This window comes from Triturus cristatus, chromosome 3_2 (genome assembly GCF_964204655.1).
Source record: "Triturus cristatus chromosome 3_2, aTriCri1.1, whole genome shotgun sequence".
NCBI classification, from domain to species: Eukaryota; Metazoa; Chordata; class Amphibia; order Caudata; family Salamandridae; genus Triturus; species Triturus cristatus.
Window position 1 is genome coordinate 493,315,884 of NC_140584.1, and position 23,637 is coordinate 493,339,520.

Genomic DNA, 23,637 nt, shown 5'->3' on the forward strand with positions numbered 1-23,637 from the left:
CTTGTTAGGTGCTGTAATGCCCGCATGAACTAACGAGTAGAGAAATTCAAAGAGAGTAAGAGGAAGCGGAGAATAACACGCCCACCGGGAATGTTTCTCGGAGATTCCATTCAAAAACGGCAGAGAGCGTTTTAATAGTTACCAAACAAATATTATGCCGTTGAAAGCACCGTGATGTGTGCTCGCTCCTCATCCCACAAAATCCTTTCGAACTTGAGTACTAACTACTGGTCATTACATAATCATATTTTCACAAAAATACAACCGTCCCTCAACAGTTAAGTACCAAAATCAATTTCGCGCCAAATGGGCGTTGCGCGTGCTCCGCCTTTTTCTGCGTGGTGGCGTCACCTTCCTTTTGAAACCTCACTGCGGAATATCATTGGTCGAAAGCCAAAACCACGTGACGTGTAACGGTCGCGGGAAAAGGCAAAGACACCTATGCGTGGACTGGAAGGCGTGCGTGACGCAATAAACAAACAAACGGCCGAGCAGTTGTATTGCGTTCCCAGCCCCTCCCACGGCGGTGATTACGTTATTTGGGTCTGTCTGCGGTGTTTGTTATTGTCGGTGATTGAGTTACCGCCCGTTGTCTGGTGCCCCGTCTCTGCTTACGGCTCCCCGATAAAGCTGCCTGTCCCGGGACCGCCATCTTGATAGGGGGCGTGTTGAGGAGCTGGAGTTCTACTGAACGGGACATGGATTTTCTCCACAAGAAGAGATCAACCGAATAGAGTTTGTAGAGCGGTGGCTGAGGTGTTTCTCGTCCTCCTTTTACCGAGCCTTCTTCCTGTTCACCGGACTGTGGTTGCTGAACTGACCGTCGATATGAGCCTGAGCTTCGGCAGGTGCCGGGCTTCTCCCAGGACTGCCGCGCCCACCATCCGCCAAAAGCTGCATTTTTCCCCCAGCGATGACGAAGATGCTGGTGGCAGCAGTACCGGCGAGGACTCGGCCTTCCAGGAGTCGGACTCTCCGCTGTGTCGGGGGGCGCAGGAGCGGGCCCCAGAGGAGGAAGAGATATGCGAGGCTGACTCCTGGGAGGAAGAAGGCTTTGGATCCTCGTCGCCCGTCAAATCCCCCCACGACTACTTCCTGACCGCCATCTCTTCGCCCGTCAAGTCTCCCGGCCGGTACTTCATGGACGGCTCCCCGATCTGCTTCATGCGCGGTTCATCTCCTTCCCCGCTGCGGGCTGGGGGGGCCGTCACCTCCCCGATCCGGTCTCCACGGAACGGTTACCGACGGGAGCAGCGCGAGGGCTCCAGCTCCCCTATCCCCGACTGCCCAGGGACACCCCCGCACAAGACTTTCCGCAAGCTACGACTCTTCGATACCCCGCACACTCCCAAGGTGAGTGCCAGTCCTGCAGGACGTGTGGTTGGTGTTGAACACCAACGTTTGCTGTCGTCAAAGTTATTGAATTTCTGTATGGGAATGTATGGATGTGTTATTGATTACATTTTCTTTAAAACGTTAGGGTTGGTAGAAAAGTGTGGTCCCCGACTTTGGGTAAACTGCTGGGCCTCCTTGCCACGCCCACTTAAGACCAAGCGACCGCTTGCAGCATGGCATAACCCTACGAAGAAGGCCTGCCATCTTTCCTATTTAATGGCTTGTCGTAGCCCCCTTATGGATTTGACCAGCCGGCAACTCGTCCCAGGCTGTCATCGGTACAGCCACCCATCACTTGCCTCAGACACCTAAGCAGGCTTTCGGCAGCACCTTGTTACATGGACCATGCGTAGTCGCTTGAGCCATCACCACAACGCCGCAGATCTTATCTGTAATGCACGCTTGGTTCTTGCCCACATCCGTCCCTTTTCCATCACCGGACACGATTTGCACCTCAAATGACTCCCGAATTACTGTTCGCAGTTGCATATTAGACTTCATCCCATTACAAGTGATTGCTCACAACGGGGCACCGTAGAGGTGACATTCACTTCCGTGTTATCGCAAGTGACATGCCCTCCACCGCAGCATTGTAGAAGTGACATTTAGCTCAACATATATTACCTAACACTGCCCCCCGCAAACGTGACACCCCAGTACATATTTCTAGTTACTGCAGTACACCCACCCTGTTTGAGCAAGTGCAGCTTTGACACTTTCTACATGTATATCTCGAATTATCCTTGCAATCCAAATAGTACATTGGGTAAATTTCCCAGACTGCTCATCAATGGTTCCTGACACCACACATATCGCTGGTTATTGTTGTTTAGTTTCCATTTGGTCACTGGAGAGGTAAGGCTCAAGTTGCATATTTCCCAGATACCTCTTGTGGCCCACTCACGTGGAGTGCTACCGAAGTGACACTTGGTTACACACGTATGCACTTAACACTGGAGCACAGGTGAGATAACAATACACATCCAGCTGTCACTTGTCACCCCCATATGGGGCCCACATCCTAGTTATTACATAAGATGCTTCAAAGGCGACACCTTTCCATTACATTCTTGCCCCGTGGGATACGAGAGGTGACTTTACAGTAGTACAGTCTGCGGAGTACCCTCGCTGAGTCGTAGAAATGATAAATTCAGACCTCATTATCAGTCGCACACAGCTACTGATGCCCACCTCCCTGTCCTCCATGGGGAGAGGCCCGTTTACACATCAAGCTGTTACCCCTGAATCTCAGGTGTAACGCAACTTAAGTATTAAGTAAAATACGGCGGGCGTGATCAATTAAACTCTTATTGGTGGCCGTCGGAGTTCATGTGTTATACCCAGTCTTTTACCCAGACAGACATGCATAGGCATGTTCTTTAGCTCGGATCTTCTGGCACCTCTACAATTACTAACATGTTTGTTTTCCCGTCGTTAATCGTGTTGGTTTTTTAATTTTTATAGTGAGTAGTGTTTTGGTACCTATGGTCATTTTTTTACGGATGCCTTTTTCTTTTATTTTCGACAGCTGCCAGGTAGTCCTCGTAGCTGATGATTGCAAATAACCTTAAACGTTTTGGCTTCGTCTGGGCACCTATCATCGCAGCGTGTACTGCATATTTGCAGTGTTGTGGTTTCTTACAATTTTGAGTAGTGCTTCAGTTTTGTAATCCGGCCACAGAAGACTGTGGGGGGAGGGGGGGTTGTACTTTTTTTTGAACTGCCCAAACATGTTACTCCTTTGCTCGTGGAAGCTGCACATAAGTGTCACAGTAACGAAAGCCAATTTTTTGATCTTGCGCCATCACTAAAGAAACCCACTCCTGACCAAGGAGAACATGTGACTAAAACAACTTGTGCATACGCCAGGTTATAACAAGAATCGTACCCGGCGCAACCCTATCAAATCTGCATCAGTGTCCTTTTAGTAAAACGCAAGGAATCCCAGGTCTGCTGCATACCAGTTTAGATAGCCTACTGTACCTAAATGTATTACTTGGTTAAATATCCACTCACCCTCCCAACTTGAAACAACGCGACCCATTAACCTAAAAATGTCTAAGGCATGGCATCCAACATGATTCGGCAAACCCATCACACTTATCCGAAGCCTTAGGTCTTATGTAAATGCTGCCCCCGTGGGTGATTCCTAACTAGGTAGCCAGGCTGCGTATATCATTCAAGTTCTCCCACATAACCAGTTGGTTACAGAAAGCCCGATCAATAGCGGAACGTGATGGACCCGATGATGAAGCATGCCACCAAGCTGTATCCCTGGTGGGTGAGGGTTTTGCAAGAAGCCTTTTTCGCCTATGTAGTTAGTCTCCTCGGTATAGCTGGGTTCTTATTTTTGGTTGTGAATCTTTTTAAATGTTAAAAAAATGTAACTACTAAATAAGAAATGGGATATGCAGGCAATACCTGATCACAGATGCAAAATTGCAGTTATATGTGCAGTCATCATGCAGAGCGGACCTTATGGGTGTGTTTTTTGCTGAGGTTTTGCATCCTCCCCAATTTAAAGAGTTGAACCGTCAATGCTACAGGTTTCTATAAAATGTTTTGTTTGATGTTCTAACCTAAGCAGTCCAACTTTTCTCATGGGTGGATAGGTTTACTGATCAATCCCAATGTGGCAAAATACTGAGCTAGCTTTCCCTAAATCCTACTGTGTTGACATACTGATGTCCTGGTTGGCGTGCAGTCCTATAGCAATGTAATGATCAATCGCTTTCAACTTGTATCCTTTACATTGTCTAGTACTGCCCTTAACCTGAGGCAATTAAACTCTTGGGTTTCCAAATTGCTCCATGTGTCATTGGCGAGTGGGTGTTGAAAGTTACTAAAGGTAGGCGGGAGGGAAGTATGGGCGAATGTTTGCACCAAATTTTCCTCCCCTCCTTCCTCTGATCTGCCTGTTCTTAACCAACTAGTTCACTAAGGGGCATATCAGCAACAACCAGCGATAATTATCACTTAGCGCTGGGATAATTATCGCCAGCTAGCGTGGATTTTTATCGCTCAGATAGCGTGCTATTAGCAACGCTTACCTCAAAAGCGGTAAGAACCCTCACGCTAACTGCCTAACGTTAGATTATCGCTGGAAACCCAGCGATCATCTCGCGCAATGTGGCGTTAGCTTGATGATAGGGCCTCACATACTTAGCCATGATATCCACCTTCCATAGGATATCATGGCTAAGTCAGTCCTGAAGCAGGCGTAAGGAAAGTAGCGATAACAGGGGTTATCGCTACTTTTCTTGTCGCTATGCTTCACAGCGTGGGGCTTGATGATAGGAGAAATGTCGCTCCTGTCATGTGAGGTCAGGAACGCCCACTTTGCATCTCATTAGAGATGCAAAGCTGGGCGTTGGGTATTCCTACGCTAACGCAAGTTTTCACGCATTAGCCTTGAGCTTGCTAATTAGGCGATAGAATTTTCGCCGCTTTTGCGGCCGAAAAGCGGCGATAATTTTATCGCCTCACCTTGCTGATATGCCCCATAGAGCGAGAACTATTGAGAGACACTTTGAAGTGTTGTGAAATAGAAATGAGAATGTTATTGATATCAAGGGAGTCTTCAGTCCTCATTTTTTAGGTCTTGCCCAAGACAGTGCATACGCTGTCATTTGCTAGAGCCCCCCCCCCCCCTTCTTTTTTCTTCCTTCTGATAAATACGGCTTAGCCCCCGTCCTTTACTTACCATTGGTTGGCTTCATTTTTGTTCTCATTTCCTTGATTCTTGTTTGTAAGCTGCTGTAGACTTCCTTTCATATATTGATTGCCCCGCCCATGTCCTTGCATGTATCCTTCCACGTCTCGCTTTTTTAGGTGCTACTTTTTTTTTTTTTTTGCTTTGTTTCAGAATTCTACCACAGTGCACCTTTTCCAGCTGGCTTCCTCGTGTACTTCTCCCCGCTCTGTGTTCATCTGCTGTCCATGTTGGTTGGCTTTGGAAAACTTGGCTAAATTAAAGTTGAGAATACCAGTATTTCGCATGGGTGAGACCTATTGGCGTTGCCCATGTTTGTGGTTTTAGGTATGCGCGCTTTACTGTCACCAGTATTTAAGACATAGTCCTGGATGGAGCCAAAGTCCACTCTAATACTCTTGCATAGTGCTATAGGCTATTTAGTGTATCTTCCCATTTTCACGACATGCTTCCATTTAATGGATAAAGTACTATTTTACATTTGAAAAGTAGACTTGTTCATTGGTTTCACGCTTTTTTTACCAAAGCAATCACTGTTGCTATTTTTTTCTGATCGTTGGCAAAAGCCATGGGACAGGTACTCAATAACGTTTGTGAATGCCGTGTTTGTTTACATGCATTTACCCCCTTTAGGCTTTTGTTGCCAATGCTTGTTTGAATAGCATTGGCACAATTTGTGCTTTGGGTATATGATGTATTTGCACAGCCCTGACCTAGCCGAAAGGCAGCGGGCACTGTGAAACTTTAGTAAAGTCAAGTCTTCTGAGAGGTAACTGGGTTCTGAGAGTGGAGGTGACTTTTACTTTGTCTATTAAGGGTGCTTTAAAGAGGCTTTGTTTGTACCTTTTTCCATAGTCTCGATATTCAGACACTTTCGCCGAGTCATGGTGACTCATCAATGGTTTTGGTTCACATACCACCGTGCTGACTCATCATACTTCTCCAGATTTCTGAATAGCATGCATTTCACTTAATCAGTAATACTACAATACACGAGTTTCTGCTTAGGATTCCGATGTGAGTTTATATTGGTTCGATTATCTTGGCTAATAGTGTCCCATGCTAGAGATTAATACTGGGAAACACCAGAGGGCCATCATCGAGGAAATGCCCGGCTGGGGGGTGAATACTAAAGCCGTATAATTTATGCATCCTGAATCGCTACCTCACTTATATTATTGTTATGGTCACTTTGAATTCTGAAGGCTGCATATTTATGAAATTACGCAAGATTAATATTCATTGCCTCAAATGTGATTTATTTATTATCGTATGCCTTTTGTTTATGTTGTCACCGGTGAATTAAACCGGAAGCGATAACATCGATCCGGATGAAATTACATGACTTATGTATGCAATTGTGTGAGATTCATGCTCTTTATTATATTGTAACTCATTTATTTGAGCAAGTCTTTTGTTTATGTCAATGACCGGTGAACCGGAACTGAAAACGGTGATCCGGATATTATTGTACTAAAAAAACTGCACTCTGTAACTAAGTCGAAAAAGGCGCGAATGCCGAAACGCGTCCTGGCGTTTATCTCGGACATAATGAATTAAAGATTTTTCCGAGAACCTTGCTGAGTGCGGTCCCCTTCATTCGTTGAGTGGAGTTTTTAGAGATATATATATATATATATATATATATATATATATATATATATATATATATATATATATATATATATATATATATATATATATATATATATATATATATATATATATATATATATATATATATATATATATATATATAATGTGTGTTTTTTTTAAAAATGTGAGTTGTCTGGGAAGATTATTTAACTGCCCTACTGCATCGTCGAAGGTGGCTTAGTAAAAACTTGTATATTAGAAAACAAGAGCAACCCATATGTCCTCGTGAACTGGGTAAGTACATTAGTACCAAAAAACAATGTTCACAAGGAACTCCTTCATCAAAATCAATATAAATTTCTGCAACTATATTAATTGCTCTGAATAAATCATAAACAAGTTATTATATCAATTAATAACTCTCCAAGTCCAAAAGTTATTCACATTATTTTCTTCACACAAGTTAATTAAAGCCCATAAACTTGTTTATCCGATTTACCTAAAATTAGCCGAAGTATCTGATTTTATTTATGCAATTTAAGTATATAATGAATGAGTCGGCAGACTTCAAGTCCGACTCATTCATTGAAGTCGACCGTGACTTATACAGGAGCAAAATATCAAGTTCCGTATCTTAGAAAATACAATTGGGGCCGAGTAGAGGGTCTGTAAATAAACTGCTCTCAATCGAGAGAGCAACGCCATTGCATTTAGTCAAGCCGACCGTTATTTTCGAAAGAGCACCACAAAGATGCCAACATTATGGATTGGCACCTGTGGTGCCAAAATTGTGGGTCAACATGTGGTTATCACATCATGCATCATAGGACGCTTTTAATCCGACAGTAGCTCCAATCAGAACACTCCACCCACAAGATCAACGAATCATTCCCCAGAACCCAGTCCTAATGAGACCCCATATCTAAAGTGGGTCGAAACGCCGTCGACAACAGACGAGAGAGAGCATATAACAAGTCATCATTAATGTATTAGGCTCATCCTTTTGTACTTTACCAATAACCTGTTTCCCTTTTTTTCACTATGTCACACAAATATTCACTAAAATAGGTTATGGTCACATCACTGGGGTTCACATTTGGTTGCTAAATGTGTAATATGTAAATATCTTATGGATTGTATATAATAAATGAACTGGTGATATATACTTAAATTGCATAAATAAAATCGCCTACTTCGGCTGAAGTTAGGTAAATCCCATAAACAGGTTTATGGGCTTTAATTAACTTGTGTGAAGAAAATAATATTGTGAATTACTTTTGGATTTGATGGAGAGTTATTAATTGATAACTTTAGTTTATGATTTATTCAGAGCAATTAATATAGTTGCAGAAATTTATATTGATTTTGATGAATGAGGTCCTTGTGAACATTGTTTTTTGGTACTATTAGTAAAAACTTGAGCTTGTCACTTCCCATGAAGATAATTTACTGAGTTCTATAATGAGCCATTACCCAAGAACTGGAGTGAATTTCAAGAATTCGTGTTAAGTTTATGTTCATATTTTTAGTTTAGTTGATTTCCGATGCGAGACAGTTTACTTGTAGATCTCAATCCACCAATAATAAGTTTTGCCTTCAGACATGGTGGGTGTGACAGGTTAATAGCTTTTGAAAGCATCCACCTTCATTTTTGACCCATTTCCTTTGATTTCTGACATTGTAACCAAATTAATTTTACTATGCTTAACTTCTTCTTGATGTAGTTACTAATATTCTTACAAGCTCTCCTGTAATCCTGTCCCTTCGCAGACGTGTTTGCACCGCTTTACCTGAACCATCTTTTGCTACTGGACTTCAGTTCAGGGAAGCAACCGAGTCTTATTTTTACACAGTCCATGCACGCCCTTTTACTGTCTGACAATTTAATTTACAATAAATATTAGTCGAGGTATTCTTTTCCATTTTCATAATTCGCTCATTCATTGCTAGTTTATTAAAACTGAATTGCAAGAAATCAGTCTGATACAGGGTGTAGGTTTACTAAAGTAGCGACATATGGGCCTTCCTAACTGTAACTAGGGGCAAAGTGAAGAATATAGCGAATTCTTACACTGTCACCTTTTAGTTATACCATATGGAGGTAATGGAGCATAACACGGTTGACATGATGTGCTGATTTTCTCCGCTCTGTTGTGCTGTCCATGGCAACATTGTTCTTGTCCCTTTGCTGCTTTTGAACAACTCTGCTGCAAGTTCCGCTTGCCAGTACCCAATCTGTAGTTTCCCCACTGAAGCAAACATGCATCCAGTGTGGTGCTGGCAGGGAATTCACCTTTGTGGAATTGTCCATGGATTGCCCTCCCCATCATGCATGTTCAGCTGAGTTTTCTGGTTTTATCTTTGTGTCTTGGCTTTGTATTATGCTGCCAACTGTATGGCTTGAGTGTTAGCTAAATTCCCAAACTACTGCTTTAGAGATCTGTCTGTTCTCGAACTTTATTAAATCATAGTTTGCTGTTAAAATCTTAATACAAGAGACTTAAACGTTTTGAACCTTTTCCATATTACTTTCGGCAGAGTTTGCTTTCAAAAGCTCGTGGATTAGGTTCCAATTCTCTCAGAAGCAAAGGTGGGTCACTCTTCAGGAACGGGGAGAAATTGGAAAAGCAGGACTCTGGCACTAACAAGACGCCGCAGGTGAACATAAATCCATTCACTCCAGACTCGGTTATACTTCAAGCCACAGCTGGACAGTGTCAACGGCGAAAAAGGACACACAGGAATGAGTAAGTATAATAATTCCTCCTTGTTCCTTGATTCATGCCTAATGTTTATCAACTTGGACCAGTTTGTACTTTCTGCTTCTTGTTTCATAACTTAATTTTCAAGATTCTTTGAGATCACAGCCCAGTTGCCACCACTGGTATAATAACAGCTAAGACATTTAGTACATGTTATGCAGCACTAAATCCAGAGTATGGTGGATCTTTATTTGTTCAGCTTGTCAAATCCCGATATCTTTTTTTTTTAATCTAATTTCCAGTTTCTTCAAAAGTAATGGCGTCAACGTTGGGGCATATGTACTATAGCTAATGGAAATGCTTTGTTTTTAGCTCCTGTGAGGAGGACATGGAAGCAAGTGATGGAGAGCTTGAAGATGAGAATAGCAGACCTGCCAAGGTATAGGAAACGCTTTCCTGTCTTATGTTTAAAATTTCACTATAAAAGTATGTTTTAAATTAATTTGCTTTTTCTTTTTGTCCCCACCCAAGAGGATCACAATCACAGAAAGCAATATGAAATCGAGGTACACAACTGAATTTCACGAGTTGGAAAAGATTGGATCTGGGGAATTTGGATCAGTGTTCAAGTGTGTAAAAAGACTTGATGGATGCATCTATGCCATAAAGCGATCAAAAAAGCCCCTGGCTGGCTCAGTTGATGAGTAAGTTTTGGATAAAAGGAATGTTTTGTACTTGCAGGGATGTGGCAGGATTATATTTGTGTTTCTTTCATAGCCTCAACAAGCGGACATCAGAGCAAATTCTTTATTAGCTTAATGGCATGTGGTTTATTATCAATCGGGAGTAATAACTGTCAGTACATATCGTAATTTGAGTACAGCAGGTCAACAACATGCATATATATTTGCACACTACTATACATTTCTTAAACCCTCCCAAGTTCCTAATAAACTGTCAGGATGCACCCAAGGACTTATGTATGTGGTGGGTCAAGTGATGGTAAATCCCTCTCCTACCTTTCTTATTCTATTTCTGAGGAGTTGTCTATGGCCGGTGTGTATCTATGAAAGGGGGCCTTCAGGCAGATGTCTTTCAGTTTATATAGAATGGGAAAAAGTAAACAACTTATTAACCTTTGAACTGTGCAGAGAGTTTTAGGGCAGGTAGTTGTGCCATGAGCACCTGTATAAAAGTCAGGGGTATGCGGGATAGATGGTGGGTGGGGGTCGGTAGGGACTTTGCTGCTTCCCAAGTGTCGTCAGGCCTCCACAGTGCCTATTTTGTATGTTAGCAGCACGGGGGGGGGGGGGGATGGCAATTGCGTAGGGGAACTTCCTACTCATAATTTACATGTTCCATTATACTTGTGCTGCAGTTTCGAGTTCACCTCCATTGTGGACTTCCCAGTGCTGCCTGCTAAGATATTACCCTATCTAATTATGTTCATCGCCAGATTGTGTCCTCGCTGCTCCTCTCCCTTCACTCGGGCCACGGTCCGGGTCCGCCCATACCTATGAGAAAGTCAGTGTTAGATTTAACTTAGACTTTATCTGTGTGACAAAAAGCTAGTAATGTTTTGGTTTAAACAGTTGCTTTTCATGATTAGTCGTCTTAAAAATAAGAACACTTAAGACCCCTGTTTATTCATTTTAAAATCTTATTCTGTTTGTTTTAGGCAGAATGCTTTAAGGGAAGTGTATGCACATGCTGTACTTGGACAGCACCCGCATGTAGTCCGGTACTACTCTGCATGGGCTGAAGATGATCATATGTTAATACAGAATGAGTATTGTAATGGTACGTATTGATTTTTCTTTCTTTTTTTTTTTTTTCTTTTTTTTTTCCTTCTGCTTTGCATGTCCATGTATTTTTCCAGTTGGTTAAGAAGTAGAATTCAAAAGTATTTGCATGATGAAAAATCCAGCCCGTTTCAGTGTTTATCAAAAGCTTTTGGATTATTTTTCAGAGCTTTTTCTATTTCACAATTCTTTCCAACAGGAGTACCAAAATATTTAATGCCGTCAGACTTATTTGTTTTGGATTGCATCGATCTAAGTTCAATCTCTTTCATGAGTAAAGCAACTATGGCTACATCTGCCTGTACAGTGCACCCAGTGTCTGAATATCGTGCTCGTGTTTAGACTGACCTTGAGGAATGAGTGTTTACAGTAGAGCTTTACATTAATAATGAAATACTGGTTAAAAATAAAGAAATGCATGACCCCAGAAGATAGTCGAGATGTAGATCCTGTATTCCATATGCCTCTTGCTGCATTCCAATTGAGGACTATATATTCAAACTAAATAAGATATTTGTGGTATTGGAGTGTAAACTGTACTTGTATCTAACATAGTTCTAAAATATTAAAAGGTTTTAATTCAGCTCCGCAGAATGGAATTTCTTGAATCTTTGTGGTTTGTCAGCACGGAAGTCCTTACAATCCAGAAATTTATAGGAATTTGCTAGCAGTGTGCTTATAGTTGTTGATATGGACCAGAGTTTGAGGCTATCGATTTGATTTTATTTCCCTTTGACAGGTGGAAGTTTGGCCGATGCCATCAGTGAAAATTACCGAAATATGAAGTACTTTACAGAATCGGAACTAAAGGACCTGCTTCTACAGGTGGCCAGTGGTCTTAAATATATTCATACAATGTCACTGGTGCACATGGATATAAAACCTAGTAAGTGTCTGCCTAGATCTTTCACAAAGTAATATGCAAAATGGGCAATTTTAAGTGGTTGGTGGTTGTTTTTGCTCTAGAGCTAAAAATCCAACTATATATATTATACACACTGCGGATTCGTTCTACTCATTTTGTTGTATGTTTATGTAAAACCTTTTTAAAAATTTTATTTCTGCATTTGTTTGCACACTTATTTTTCATTTGTGGCCAAACATAGTCACTGAAGACCAGTTTTCCACTAAACAATTATTTTCTAAAAGTCACGTAAGTGGGATTTTAGGCTGTAACAAAGTGGTTGCTATGGTGCCTGGGCGCGCTCTGCATATCTTTAATCCTTATCATTAAACGTGTGAATTTTTTTTTTTTTTTCCTCCGTGAGTAGCACACAAAATGCTCACTCTTCTGTTAGGAGGACCCCGGTGATTTATAAGGTCCTTTGTGCTGTAACAGCAGTCTTTTGCTTGGTGAGCCAGTTCTCAAAACAAAGGATAACTGGGTGGCATAGAGGCATTTCCAAGTTATTTGTGAATTTTGAAGCTGCTGCTTAAAATTGCTGTTAGAAGGAATCCAGGGGCTTGGCTGCCACATAATACCCAAAAGTGTCTGAAAGATATTTATTTTCCACCGGTTTGAAAAGGATTCCTGTATAAGGCTATGACCTATTTTATTTTAAGACCTGTCCGTCACTTTGAGGTGCCACTTCTGTCTAATTCTACAAACGTTGCTTCATCCTTAACCACCATCAGTAATTCAGCCCCTCCTTGGCTGGGGGATGTAGTCTAGTACAAACTCTGGTACCTTCAGTTCAGGAACATGCATACGTCCTATCTCATATGGTAACTGTAATAGAGTCTAGGCTGGCTTATGAGAGCCCCACTTCATGTTACCAAAATGTTGGTTTGACAGTTTTTATAGATCACAATTTAACATAACCTTTCTCTTTAGGTAACATTTTTATATCCAGGACAGCCATTCCAAATTCAACAATAGAAGAAGTTGATGATGATTACTGCTCATCTGGCAAAGTCATGTTTAAAATAGGTAAGTAAAAAAGCCTCCACATAAATTTAGAGTAAGTACCGGTTTTGATAATCTGGCTTAGACTTTAGGACTAAGCTTCCCTCCTTAATTACATTTTAAGGTAACAGTAATTGGCCTTCTTGGGTGTTTCATCTCGGCATGCTGAATCCTGTGTACAATTTACCACGGTGCCCTTTTGTTCCTGTATTCTAGATTAGATTAAAGTGTTTTTCTGAGGGATTGGTATCTTTGGAGTTGAAATCTCCCAATTGTTAACTATTTGCAGTTTACAAGAATATTGAGTACAATGATCACCCTCTTCTGTTTATGTTTATAGGGGATCTTGGTCATGTTACAAGAATATCCAGTCCACAGGTAGAGGAAGGGGACAGTCGATTCCTGGCAAATGAAGTTTTACAAGAGGTAATACATGGTTTTGAAGTATTGTAAATTGTTGTTTCTCTACCTAGATAAGACTGCTGAGAATTTCCATGTGCTGCCTTTTCTTCTAGCGTTCACTGACTGCTCTACCTCTCACAAGATGTTTTGGAGAACGAGTATGCTATTTAGGAGCACCACGTATGAAGAGGTGCAATGTTGAATATCAAAGGCAATCATCTATGAGTTGGGTTGGGTTTCATTGGAAATGGGGTGGGGGGGGGGTATATTTCAGGGTACCTTTCCAGCAAAAGGAGAATTGAAAGCTCTGCTTTACTGCATTACTGCCTTTACCATTCCCTTTTAATGTTTGCCTTTGACTTAGAAACATCTCTACGTTTTGTTGAATTTCAGCATGTTTGTATTTCTATGAATCACCCCCTAAATACAACACATGTTTTATGGAAGCTTTTACATTTGCAGAAGGTATACATGTGCCAAATAACATACCAGCCATCCATCAGCAAACCAAGGAGTTTTCGGTCTTCCAAGTTTAGCAACGAGCAGGATCAATGGATGGTTCTAATTTTCGGTTGAGACCAGCCTTCTCTTCTCAAATTACACCGTGTATTGTTGTACTTGGAGGACTTTTAAGAGTCCTCGCCGACCAGAACGTTCTGATAGATTTGCATGACAGCTGATATTGCCCACAGCCTGATTCTCTGGTTTAAGGGGGGTGTATAGTGAATTATGTGATTCAAACAGTACAGGATAGCAGGTTCGTTCCTGAACACCAAGTATACAGGAGAGGGGCAGTCTAACAAATAAAACGAGTAAGCAGGTTCTTGTCTTACCAGGGTGTACGTTTTAGGTACAGTCGGAGCAATAGTGCTTGTTAAATGTGGGGAGAGATCCTAGCTTTAGTAGAATATAAGCTGTCATCACCCAGGCTTTCATACCAGATGTGGCTTCTATCAATCTTACACGTACAGCTATACAAGCATTTTCTGTCTCGCCATTAAAAAATGAACTGCTAAAGACGATACTGTGTTTTCTGGGACAGTGAGAGGCCTCTGGTTACTTAAGGGAATAAGAGTTGTCATTCTCTTAACTTTTAGGGGTCTGCAAAGTTATTATTTTTTGCTCTAGTTAGAAAATTCTCTATGAAAATTTATTCCGGGATCTTGCAAACGGGGATGTTGTCTGATCTTGATGTAGCAAAGCACATCCATGATGATGAACTAGACTTAAATCACATGTTCTACATTTACATTAAGGTTTTGTAATGGTTAATTTCTTTAATCCAACGTAGCCACTTTTTGAGGCAGGTATGAGCTCTTATGCTAATGTATTTTCTCACTCCCCTTTTTTCTTGCGACGGCATTTGTTTTAAAATAGTTAAATACATAAGCGATTATGTTAAGAATGCAGTATCTTAATCTAGCAGATTGTTTTCCACATATGTAAACTTACCAAATAGCCTATTGTTGGAAACAGCCCACTCCCACTCCGCAGGGTGGTGGTGGACCTTCCCGACACAACGGGGTAGCTTGGCTCGAGTGGTCAGGAAACGGGCGCAGTGCTAAGCATACAATATACCCATACAATAACCATGCGTGCATCCGTTCCAAAAACGACTCTACACCGTAAAAATTATGAAAATATGCTTTCTTTATCTTTCTTCTCTTAGTTGCTGATTGGGAAAATAAATAACAATCACAGTATATACATTTTAAATAGAGCAGGTCAAATAAATATTTGCTGTTTGCTGAAATAAATAGGGGTGATCATAAATAACAGGGCATAAATACAAGTGCAATATATACAGACAATTAAATACTTTGAGGTAATAAATACTGTACCAATAAATACTGTACCAATAAATACTGTACACCAACAAGTCCTGTGGACCTATAAATACAGTGCAGCATTAAATAGATAAGAATTTAATAAATACAGTTTCCCCAATAAATAATTAGAAGTATACAGTACACTTTGTGAATCAGATGACACTTCAATTCTTAAGGGCTGATTTGGCCCAGGTACAGCTTGTAGGGTGTGGAAGGCTGGAGGGGGGCTACTCCCTGGCTGAGGCAAAGGCTGAGGCCTAAACTGAGGTAGATCAAAAGGGGGGAAATTCCAATGCCCTGGCTTCCCTCTCCACACAACCTCTCTAGGTTAGTCCCAGTTCACCCCAGGCACAGTCAGGTGGGTTTCAGCACCTCCCTAGCCCCTCAGAGTAGTCTCTCAGGTCTCCACAGGGCCTTAGGCGCCCTCTACTCCACTTACTGCCCTTTTCTGATGTTCCGACGCCGCTGGAGTCGTGTCGACGCCGTGAGGCGGTTCCGGTTCGGTCTCGGCGGCCTCGGCACAGTGTCAGTTCTTTGTCGACGCCGGTAGGCGGTTCCGGTCCGATGTCGGTGGCCTCGGTTCGAACTCGACCTCCGATTCGACGGCGTCGGGCAGTCTCTTCACGATGTCGACTTCGGGCGGCTCCGGTCCGATGGCGCACTCGGCTCCGATGACGTCGGCCGGCCTGGCCTCGCTGTCGACTTCCGGCGACTCCGGGGTGCGATCCTCACCCCCGACCTCCGGTGTTCCTCCTTACAGGTTCCGGGCGACTCCGGAGTGCGATCCTCACTCCCGACCTCCGGTGCTCCTCTACCTCGGTCTCCGACGACTCCGGAGGGCGGACTTCACCCTTCCGATGACGCCGCTCACTCGACCTCGGTTTCACCTCCTTCTCGACCCTTGGTATTCCTCTCGACCTCCGCCGGCGCCCTCTTACGACCTCAGGCGGCTCCGGGTACGACGTCTGCTACCTCAGTCAGCGCCGCTTCTCCACCTCGGGCTCCAGGTCTTCGGCTACTCGACGCCAGGCTCCAGGGAAACCAGTTCTCAGGTCAGAATCTTGCTGCTTTCTTGGTTCTAAGGCCTGTTCCTGCTGTCCAGGTCCTTAGGAAGGTTTTCTTCTGACTTCTTCCCACACAGGGCTATAGGCTGGGATCCATCAGTAGGGACAAGTATCAAGGGTGGGTTTATGGACCCCACTCCAGGCACAAGTTTCCACCCCTGCTGCTTCACTCCTTCCTCCTTCACTGTTGTGCTCCTCTCTCTTCACCAGTCAGGTGCCAACTGCCAGCTCCAACTGCCAACCGCCTCTCTTATCCTCCCAACATTCTAAACGGTTTCCAACTGTCACACAGTTCTGGAATCTCCTGGAAGGTTCTGGAAGGTGCTGGTAGGTTCCAGTGGATGCTGGTGATGTCACAGGAGGCCACCATTTTGTGCTTCAGGCCCTCAGACAGAAGTTTCAGGGGTAGCTAAAATGGCTCCCTGAATCTGTAGCAACACGAAAAAGTCTGGTGGTTCCCAAAAAGGAAAAATTCAAACAGGGTTTGAGGCAAAAGTGGGACAAAATAAATAATGATGAGGAGGGACCACCCAAAAGGCTGACAGGTCTAACACCTATAAAATCGTTTTTTTTTCTTCTTTTTTTCTCTTCTCACTTGATGAAGTAATCTATTCTGAAACACCCCGTTTCCATATCTGACTTTTTTTGTACAGGGCAAAAACGTTTATTCTTTCTTGAATGTATGAAGGGACAGTATTCTTGAATGTATGAAGGGACAGTATGGTGCATGATCAAAGAAGAGAACTGTGTCATTGTGGTACTCTTGACCTGAACAAATATGTATATTTTTTTTGTCTTTTAGGACTATACTAATTTACCGAAAGCTGATATTTTTGCTCTGGCATTAACTGTGGTGTGTGCTTCCGGATCTGAACCGCTTCCGACTAATGGTGATCAGTGGCATGAAATTCGACAGGGAAGACTACCGAAAATACCACAAGTGTTGTCTCTAGATCTCTTAGATTTGCTAAAAGTAAGGCTTGCATCAAGTTACCTGGGTGGCAATTAGGGTTGTAGTGATTATCCATGGCATGGTTTTCAGGGCTTTTAACAAACTCGTTTACTGTTCCCATTATATTAAATTTTGTTCGTTTTGCAGGTTATGATTCATCCAGACCCAGAAAGAAGACCTTCTGCCTTAGCCCTAATCAGGCACTCTGTTCTGCTCTCAGCTGCGAGGAAAAGCGCAGACCAGTTACGGATAGAGCTTAATGCAGAAAAGTTTAAAAATGCGCTCCTACAAAAGTAAGTGACAGTTTTTAATGTACCTTTTTAATGTTTCTCACATCTATTTACCACACAGTCCCTTGCTTTGGCATTTTGCACCATAATTGAGGCCAATGTGAAATGTATGGGTGTGCGTGTTGCTGCCAGGAACATGGTCACTTGCACGGCAAAAGTCCTGAATAATGTCAGTATTGCTAGGTAGAACTTAGAATTGTACACCAAATATGTGCGTTTCTCTTAATCATGCAACCGTTAATGGCAGTTGGATACCATTTAATACGAGGATGGCAATTGGAAAACTTCCAACGTTGTGCACGTTTTACTTATTGAGCATGTTGATAATGTGCAGTACAAGAGTCCCACCAATGCTCAAACGTACCTTTTGTCTCGTACTCTCATATTAGGCAGATTTTCTACTAGAGGTCACAAACAATCACTCACTATCAAACAATGCATGCACTTAGATTCATGAAGGGGTGCAAGATCCTTCCCTTTCTGACCACGTCCATTCCCCCGACAGGAGGTATCATTTGGAATAATGCCTTCAGAGGCTGTTGTAGTGGTCATACCATCCACTTGCCGAAATCCAAGAGAACAAGCAATTGCCAAATGCGTCACTAGACAAAAACTGTGTAATACAACACAGCTGAGAAAATGAATGTTAGAAAGTTTTTTTTAGCTGTATTTTATTGGTTTCAAGCAAACCATACAATGTGTGTTGACCGTCCCATACAGATTCACAAGTCAAATATGAAAGGGGCAGCTACAATCAAATGATATACAGGATCCATGAATGGGATTACCCTATCTGATGATAATTCAAACCATGCAGATCTAAAACCAAAGCGACAAGCTCCTTGTGCATTAGCTCTCTCTCAATCAATCCCCCGCCTTCGAGCCACTCTCTGAGGATTTATTATTGTCCTCTTGAAACATACCCAGCAGTTGGGCCCACAAAATAATGACCTCAGCTGTTCCCTCATATGTGCGTGACATTCTCATGTGTTATTCTTCTGCTACCCCCAACAGATCTCGTAACCAGTGTGTTATTAGTGGGAACCCCGAACCCATCCACCCAGTGGCCGCCTGTCTCTTTGCCAATACTAAGGCCAAATGGGCCCATTTTAAGGGATCTTGCATCGCATTGGCCGCACCACCATTCTCAATAGACAGGCGAGCGGCGTCCATAGGATTCAAATCTCAGTGGTCGCACCACCATTCTCAATAGACAGGCGAGCGGCATCCATAGGATTCAAATCTCAGTGGCCAGCTCTATACATGGCTCCCCTTGTCCCCAGTAATCCTGAACCTGTGCACAATTCCACGCAGGCCGCCCTACCCATCGCCGAGAGGATGAAGCCTATTCCAGAATTTAATAGAGTTCTCCAAACCTGTCAGCACCCTATTCACATTCTGGCATTTATGCGGGGCCTCCGTATGCATAACCCAAGTCCCCAGGCATCGAAATCCATCCGATTCCCACCAGAGATCCACCGTTGTCCTGCAGCTTCCCAATCAAGCCTCCCAAAGGTAACAATAGTAACTTACAGACATTGATCCTTAGACCTTACCAAAAGCATCCAATAACTGCATCCGGATTGGAACAGACTCCCCGGGTACACACACACATATAGCAGTGCATCATCCGCATATAGAGCGAGACAATGTGGGTAGTGTCTCCCGCATTGGTTCCCACTGGCCGCCCCTCGATACGTATGAACGGTTAAGTGTACAATAGTTGTGTCCAAGCTCAGAAGTCGGTTCTACATCAACCCCATGCCCCGCAGTACTGGCATTAAAAAGGCCCACTCCACCATATCAAACTCCCCCACCCCCCCTACACACACACAGATTTAGGGAAGCCAAGGCTACCTCCCCATCCAAAGTGTCATATGGAACCTGGGCCAACCTATGGAGGTTGTGAGCAGTGATACGTGCAGGCTGAAGCCACATTGGTCCTTGTGCACCAGGTTTCGGACCACTCCACGCTGTCTTGCCGCCAATATTTTACACAATACCTTAAGATCGGTATTAGTAATTGGGGGGGGGGGGGGGGTCTGTATGCAGAAGGGTCTGCAGAATCTCTTCGCCCCCCCCCCCCTTCGGCTTCAACACCAAACACACTACCCACTCTCTCATAGTCTGTGGTAGAAGACATTTCTCCTTCACCTCCAGATTAGACCTTCTATGGTTTTCCCTTGAGGACGGAAGAGTAGGCGCGATATAACTACTGGGAATCGATCACCACCTGACGTCTTGGACTTGTTAAGTTCCTTCATGGTGGCACCCACCTCCTCCAAGGAGAGATTCTCCTCCAATTCTTGTATGGACTCCATCTGCAGCTGAGGAAGTCCCAACCCCTAGCCCCCCCCCCCCCTCCCCCATAATGTGGGCCACCTCTATAGACCAGCTTAAAGTGGTCTAGCAGGTCAGACGGGACAACCCGTCGCCGGGAGTGTAATTGACCATGCGCATAATGAATGTTAAAGTTAACCCAATTAATTTAAAATTTTCCTTACAAAACTTTTACATATTTCTTTTCAGAGAATTGAAGAAAGCGCAGATCGCGAAAGCAGCTGCAGAAGAAAGAGCACTGTTCACCGACCGAATGACGACAAGATCCACAGCACAAACTAGTCGAACATCTCGTCTCATTGGAAAGAAAATGAACCGTTCTGTTAGTCTTACGATTTACTGAAATATTCAGATGGCAAGACTTGGACATTGGAGCTTTGAATCAGAAAAGCAGATATTGAAATATAGCGACTTGCTGCAGGACTGACTTCAGAAGTCTGAAGGATGCCGCTGATTGGACAGTTTATTTGACAATTTTCACATGGCTTGAGTCAACTGCTAAAACTGGAGTCTGTTGCTTTTAACGTGTGGACTACAGAGTGTATCTGTATCGAGCATAAAAACAGACTTAATTTGGTCTATTTAGAACCAAGAATGTTGACCTCTATTGGGGTAGAAAAGGCACGACGGAGTGAGAACTGTGGCACTATACCATAACATTTGGTAGATTACCTGTGATTTAGTTGATTTGACGTGTAATTTCAAATCTGGCGATCTCCAGTTGAAGACTGCTAAACACAGAAGTCCGGCGCCCTTGAAACTGGCCTTTTATGAAAGGCTGTTACATTGTGTCTGCAATTATTTTGTTAACTGTGGTGGAAAATATTTTCTCTATTGCAAGTTTTGTAACGAACCACACCTATCAGCAAATTTGTGTTGGTTGTGTGCACCCAATATATGGGACCAGAACAGACCTAGCCGTAAAGAAGCCTTATTTTTCCACATTAGTTAAATCATCCTAGTACTAACCACTATTGTGGTTTTGCTCCGGCATATTAAAATAATATTTTACTACATTTGATTTCTTTCCCATCCTACCATTTTCACCCTGTGCAATGGTGAAAAAAGATGTCTGTATTCAGGAATTGGAAAAGAAAAGTGTTTCTAAAATAATGTTTAAAGAAACTGGGTGTCGGATTTGATCAATGTGTGACATTGGGTTTTTTTCTTGTGAATTTTACTTTTATACTAAACTGAGAGCACTTTGTTGGCATAGTAAACGCCATTGGAGATTAACCAATGGTAATACGTGCCTTGTGATATTGCTGCTATTTTAGTTCGTTTTGCATTTGCTGTAAATTTGTAGCATTAAAACAATCATTGTGTTAATAGGCCTTTTGTTTGAAAAAAATTATGTGAATAAAAAAGGCTGCTTCTGCTTGAGGCAGCGTTTTCCTTCTAAAGCTAGTGCGTTGTACAATGCACCTGTGCTTGTTAGTATCACATGTCATTTGAACTGTAAAAGTGTAATAGCTGAACGGTCTTGACTGTTTTTATTTTGTTTTATATTTGTCAAATAAAGTTCTGTAAATGTTCCTTTTATCCCCTATAAAGAATGTGAAGTGTTTTTTGGGGAAATGGCTGGGTCTCGATCAAGGTTATCAGATTGTGTATTATTTGTAGCCTTCTTTTTCACTGAACTCTGTAATTTATTGCCCTTTCCCAAGAGAAAATCTTTTTTCCCAACCAGTCTTTCTTTGGGCTGAACTTTGAAAAATAAAGAACTTTGGCATTGATAGTAAATTTCATCACTACAAATTTAAGGCACCCCCTTGCTGGTGTACAGGGTTTCTTTTATTCTTAAGTGTGAATATGGCGCATATTTATTTTTGCAAAGCAGACTCCAACAGCACAACACGTTTTTGAAATTATGATTCGATTGTTGAAACATTTATCAGTTAATCCTTAGGAATTGGAAGATTTTTAATCCGTGGTTAACTGGTTTTTTTAATCGAAATTCAAAATTTAACGTTTTCATCCTTTAGCAGTTTTGATTACAATAGGCAGTGGTCAAGTGTGGTGTGCCTGATGGAACCCTCTGTTGTAAAGTAAGCCGATTTGTATTTTTTATTTTTTGGGACACATTTACCTATTTTGCCTGCTGCAAGAAACTAGCATTGGCAAGGTCAATACATTTTTTCTATGGGAGGCCTATTGGCATTGTCAATGTTTTATTAGGTCTCGCCTACGCAGCGCACATGCGCTGCATATGAGGGCCTTTAGCCGTCGCTCTGCTAATTTTCAAGCACACGCTTGTGGCGCCATCCACCTTGCAGGAACGAGCAGAGGCGCGCCACAAGCACGAGTGCAGTGCTTGAAAATGAGCGGACTGCTCATGCACACACTGCTCCCGGGCTCACCTCCTATTCCCCCTATCTCGCGTGCATTCGTTGTTTTGTCATCTCGCGGATGACTCATGTCCCCGATTTAACTTTATTACTGACAGCACTTTTTAAAATCAATTCCCTTTGGGAAAATTAAAAGTGAAAGCCCTTAATTTTTCAAACTGTCAAAATATTTGAAATGCGTTTCATTTGTATGTGTCTTATTAAATAGCATCTAATATTTCACTTGTACGGTGGAAGTTTTGTTGAAGCAAATGTCCTGTATCACCATGCTGTATGGATCCTAACTGCAAATGTGCCAGCTATTTGAACGCCACGTCCACCATCACCACCAGGTCCACCACCACCACGTCCACCACCACATCTACCACCACCACATCCACTGCCACACGTCCACCACCACCAACGCACGTCCACCACCAACACACGTCCACCACCACCACGTCCTCCACCACCATAGACACCACATCCACCACATGTCCACCACGTCCTCATCACATCCACTACCACCATGTCCACTTTCACCACCACCACACCCTCCATGTTCACCACCACCACATCTTCCACCATCACCACCACGTCCACCACCATGTTCACCACCACCACATCTTCCACCATCACCACATCTTCCACCATCACCACCACGTCCACCATCACCACCACGTTCACCTCCACCACCACGTCCACTATTTCCACCTCCACCATGTCCACATCCACTCTCACCACATCTCTACCTCACAGTGGCATACCTGTACGAGCCACTCACTCAAAACAAGCATTGGCATAGCCAATAGGTCTCGCCTTTGGGACCTTATAAGTGTTTAGCCATGCAACACTTGATGTTGTTGCACCAAGGATATTGTGCTGGATAACTAAACACTTCTAAGGTCCCAAAGGCGAGACCTATTTGCTATGCCAATGCTTGTTTTTTAAAGATACTGCACAGCAGCACGGGCTGCTGTGCAACAGGGCTCCAAGCAAACAAAATGCTATGCCACAGCCAGCATCGGCCGCGTTATAGCGCTTAGTTTTTATTCAATGGGGAACAAAAGTGACAGGCTGAGTGGGTTAAAGCGAACTACAGGGTGGGGGTTTCTAAAAGTAAAACCAAATACCTGAAAATGCCTGTGGCCAGGACACTGGCCACAGGAAGCAGTGCTTGGCCTATGAGACTAAGACGGATGCCGGGGGTGGGGGAGCCAATCCGTAGTAAGCAATGAGCAGGCTCCAATTAAATTATGTTTCAGGCTCCCTGTGTTCCGTTTTTAGTGATTTTTTTGTACAGATAAATACAGACCGAAA

At 42.9% G+C, this 23,637-nt stretch overlaps 1 protein-coding gene across 1 annotated transcript; it reads left to right on the forward strand.

The window, feature by feature from the left end:
• The first annotated feature begins 405 nt into the window (after positions 1-405).
• On the forward strand, positions 406-21,543 carry WEE1 (WEE1 G2 checkpoint kinase). Its single transcript, XM_085648163.1, has 11 exons — positions 406-1,353; positions 9,242-9,450; positions 9,778-9,844; positions 9,937-10,109; positions 11,084-11,205; positions 11,947-12,093; positions 13,042-13,137; positions 13,454-13,539; positions 17,211-17,381; positions 17,508-17,653; positions 20,180-21,543. The coding sequence occupies exons 1-11, from the start codon at positions 829-831 to the stop codon at positions 20,331-20,333; spliced, it is 1,896 nt and encodes a 631-aa protein (XP_085504289.1). The 5' UTR covers positions 406-828; the 3' UTR covers positions 20,334-21,543.
• Positions 21,544-23,637: the final 2,094 nt, after the last annotated feature.